Genomic DNA, 5,000 nt, shown 5'->3' with positions numbered 1-5,000 from the left:
TTCAACTACATGATTAGGTAAATCATTCTACACCATGGTCTCAGATTGAATAAAACTTCTAGAATACTATGTAGTATTGGGCCTCGTGATGGAGGAGGCATGACAAATAGCATTAAGGAATGAATAATATACCTTTATTAATAGAACTGTCTTCGTCCACAAGAACATCATTTCATCGTCTACGCCTATTGACGCAAAGGGCTTCGTGATTCATTGGCTAGATACATCAAAGGATAGTGTGACCGCCGAGAGAAGGTTATGACTCAAAGGCGGGATGCAATCAACTGAGTAACTTTATTAAAGAACACTCTCCTTTGTATACAAAACCTCAAGGCAACAGGAATTTTCATGTTCGAGAAACAGACAACGTTACAGAGGAAAAATGCAGACATGTTTATTCTGGTGCTTTTTGGTGCGAGGGAAGAGCGCAGATACAAGCAAAATATATACAAAATAATTTATGTACGATCGTGAGACACACGGTTGGTACAATAGCCACAGTTCCTTGTGATGCGCAGTGCCTATCTAACTAAGGCAAATGACTCTTGCCGGTCCACACTAATCCTAGCAAGATCAACGTACCTTATAGTAATCACACGTGTAGACATCCCGGGACATCCCGAAGTCTGAGATCTTGACGGTGAGGTTCTCCCCCACCAGGCAGTTTCTGCAGGCGAGATCTCGGTGGATGAAGTGCTGACAGGACAGGTACTCCATACCAGAGGCGATCTGGACGCTCATGTTTAGTAGGTCCTCCTGAAAAGAGAGTTTATTCATTTATTAAAGAGGAAAATGTATAATATCTGTGATGGTAATGATAGGAACGATTTAATGGTTTTTAAAGCTTTAAAGGTGGATCGTGAATGGTATATGTATGGGGTAGGGACATTGCCCTCGCAAGCAGGAACTGATTATATATATACACACACACACACACACACACACACACATATATATATATATATATATATATATATATATATGTATATATATAAATATAAGTAAATATACATTTTATATACACACATGTATATACATATATAAATGTATATATATGTATATATATATATATATATATATATATATATATATATATATATATATATATATATGTATTGATGGTATATATACTGTATATATGTATATATATTTATATACAATATATACATTTATATATATATAAATAAATATATATTATATATAATATATATATATATATATATATATATATATATATATATATATATATATATATATATATATTTTGAGAGTATTTGTATGTATATATATTTATACACACACACACACACACACACACACACACACACACACATATATATATATATATATATATATATATATATATATATATATATATATATATATAAAGCCAGTGCCTAAAGCCTCTCTCCACCCTAGCTAAAATCAAGGATGTTGAGGATGTAAACACTTCAGGAACTAAAAAGTTTGAGCGGGATTCGAACCCCACTCTGGCGATCAACAGGCAAGGACGTTACCAACAGACCATCGCAACTGAAGAAGCAGGTTTATATATGATTGTGTTCATCGGATGATAATTAAAACGTAAAGATTAAAAACATGATTAAATCATTACTCGATCCCATAAACACAACTTTTATAATTATTACCAACTTGCTCAGTGCTTTATCACGTATTTTTGATTGATTTTTCTTCTGTCCGGAGAGTTTTTTTTTTTTTTTTTTTTTTTTTTTTTTTTTTTTTTTTTTTTTTTTTTTTTTAATTGGAAGCCAAGTCGTGATTAATCCATTCTTTTTCTCGGCCTTCATTTTTTTGGGGGGTTGTCAACAGGACTTGATTACATAAGGTCTTAGAAAACCCTCTTTTCAGCCTCATTAAAAATATGAGCGATAATTACATAACAAAGAGTATTATTATTATTATTATTATTATTATTATTATTATTATTATTATTATTATTATTATTATAGGTAGTAGATTGGCCAGGGAACCAGCCACCCATTGAGATACTACCACTATAGAGTTATGGGGCCCTTTCACTGACCAGACAGTACTACTTTGGAGCCTTCTTTCTGGTTAAGGTTCATTTTTCCTTTGCCTACACATACACCAGATACTGAGATTACCAAACAATTCTTCTCTCAAGGGGTTTACTACTGCACTGTAATTGTTCAGTGGCCACTTTCCTCTTGGTAAGGTTAGAAGAGACTCTTAAGCTATAGTAAGCAGCTTTTCTTGGAGAAGGACACTCCGAAAACAAACCATTGTTCTCTAGTCTTGGGTAGTTCCATAGCCTCTGTACCATGGTCTTCCACTGTCTTGAGTTAGAATTCTTTTGCTTGAAGGTACACTCGGGCACACTATTCTATCTTATTCCTATTCCTTTTGTTTTGGTAAAGTTTTATAGTTTATATAGGAAAACATTATTTTAATGTTGTTGCTGTCCTTATAAAATTTTATTTTTTCCTTGTTTCCTTTCCTCACTGGGATATTTTCCCTGTTGGAGCCCCTTGGCTTGCAGTATCTTCCTTTTCCAACTAGGGTTGTAGTAGCAAGTAATAATAATAATAATAATAATAATAATAATAATAATAATAATAATAATAATAATAATAATAATAATAATAATTTCCAATTATGAGACTCCCCCCCAAAAAAAAATAAATATAATGAATTAAAACGGGTATAAAACTGTGAAGTATCACAAAACTACTCAATAATATCATACACGTTTCCCAGTAGTGATAAAGAAAAAGGAAACAGATATAGATATTATATCAAAACTATAAATTTGAAAAGATGGATACGTGAAAACTATTATTTCCGGCTGCCGGAAATCGTGAAAAATTATTACCTAAATAAATATTACAAAAGAACTCTCTCTCTCTCTCTCTCTCTCTCTCTCTCTCTCTCTCTCTCTCTCTCTCTCTCTCTCTCTCTCTCTCTCTCTATATATATATATATATATATATATATATATATATATATAAATGTCTTCTAATATTACCAAAATAAATATAACATATGATCTATATAAAAGAATGTCTTCTAATATTACCAAAATAAATATAACATATGATCTATATAAAAGAATGTCTTCTAATATTACCAAAATGAATATAACAAGAACTATACGTAAAAAATGTCTTTTTATATATGTGAAAAATATTCGAAAAATACTATCTCAAAATGTAGTTAGTAACGATGTAAAATAAAAACAGAAATTCTGACGAATGAAAGCTGTCCAAGATGACTTTATGGTACAATAAAAATGAAAAGCATCCTCTTGGCTCCACGAACTCCAAAAACGAGGACGAGGAAGCACACAGAGAGTAACGAACCAACGTTCTACCTTTAAAAAAAAAAAAAAAAAAAAAAAAAAACATCTTGAAAAAAGGGAGCATAGTTAGAAGAGGGAGCGCCGTCCCCCGCGGGGATGTTCTCTCGAAAGTGTCTGGAGAGGGAAGAGGTTATACAAATCTGGCCTTAATGACCCGTACGACTAAGTGGGGCGTTACTCGTTTAAACCTCCTCGAACGGAAGGCAGATAGACAGAGAAGCAGACAGATAGACAGAAAGACAAATGAGAAGATAGATAGATACCCAAGCAGGAAGACAGAAAGACAAACAGGAAGACAGATAGACAGACAAACATTTAGAAAGACAAACAGGAAGACAGCTAGATAGACAGACAAACAGGGAGGCAGATAGACAGAAAAACAGGAAGACAGATAGACAGAAAGAAACAAGGAGGCAGATAGACAGACAAACAGGAAGACAGATAGTTAAGCAAGCAGGAAGACAGAATGACAAACAGGAATACAGGTAGATAGACAAGCAGGAAGACAGATAGACAGAAAGGAAGACAAACATGAAGAAAGATAGACAGAAAAACAGGAAGACTGATAGACAGAGAGAAAGACAAACATGAAGAAAGATAGACAGACAAACAGGAAGACAGATAGATAGACAAGCAGGAAGACAGAAAGACAAACAGGAATACAGGTAGATAGACAAGTATGAAGACAGATAGACAGACAAGCAGACAGACAGGAAGACAAACATGAAGAAAGATAGGCAGACAAGCAGGAAGACTGATAGACAGAGAGAGACAAACATGAAGAAAGATAGACAGGCAAACAGGCAGACAGATAAACCGACAAGCAGGAAGAGAGAAAGACAAACAGGAAGACAGGTAGATAGACAAGCAGGAAGACAGATAGACAGACAAGCAGACAGACAGGAAGACAAACAGGAAGGCAGATAGACGGACAAACAGGAAGGCAGAGAGATAGACCGAAAGACACACGGGAAGGCAGATAGAAAGACAAACAGATACTCAGAAAGACAAACGGGAAAACAGGCAGAAAGATAAACGGGAGGACTGACAGACAGACAAGCATTTAGAAAGACAAACAGGAAGATAGATAGACAGATAATCAGACAGGCAGAAAGACAGATAGAGAGACACACAGAAAGACAAAGGGGAAGCGACATAGACAGATAAATAGGAAGACACATAGACAGACAAGCAGACAGACAGAAAGGTAAACGGGAAGACAGATAGACAGACAAGTAGACAGTCAGAAAGAAAAACTGGAAGCAGATACACAAATAGATAGGAAGGCAGATAGACAGACAAGCAGGAAGACACATAGACAGATAAAATGGAAGACACATAGACAGACAAGCAGACAGACAGAGAGGCAGACGGGAAGACAGTTAGATAGACAAGTAGACAGGCAGAAAGAAAAACTGGAAGCAGCTAAACAAATAAACAGGAAGACAGATAAACAGACAAGCAGGAAGACACATAGACAGATAAACAGGAAGACGCACAGACAGACAAGCAGACAGACAGAAAGGCAAACGGGAAGACAGATAGACAGACAAGTAGACAGACAGAAAGAAAAACTGGAAGCAGATAAACAAATACCCAGGAAGACAGATAGACAGACAAGCAGACAAAAAGTCAGAAAGACAAACTTGAAGACAAGGCG

General features: G+C 35.0%; 1 protein-coding gene across 1 annotated transcript in view; it reads right to left on the bottom strand.

The window, feature by feature from the left end:
* Positions 1-5,000, bottom strand: part of LOC137650504 (BDNF/NT-3 growth factors receptor-like) — a 138,882-nt gene that overhangs the window by 98,368 nt on the left and 35,514 nt on the right. The window contains 1 exon segment of the mRNA XM_068383730.1: positions 583-756. Coding sequence (XP_068239831.1) covers positions 583-756 — 174 coding nt within the window.

This window comes from Palaemon carinicauda, chromosome 12 (assembly GCF_036898095.1).
Source record: "Palaemon carinicauda isolate YSFRI2023 chromosome 12, ASM3689809v2, whole genome shotgun sequence".
NCBI classification, from domain to species: Eukaryota; Metazoa; Arthropoda; class Malacostraca; order Decapoda; family Palaemonidae; genus Palaemon; species Palaemon carinicauda.
This window is presented reverse-complemented; position numbering and strand designations above follow the sequence as displayed.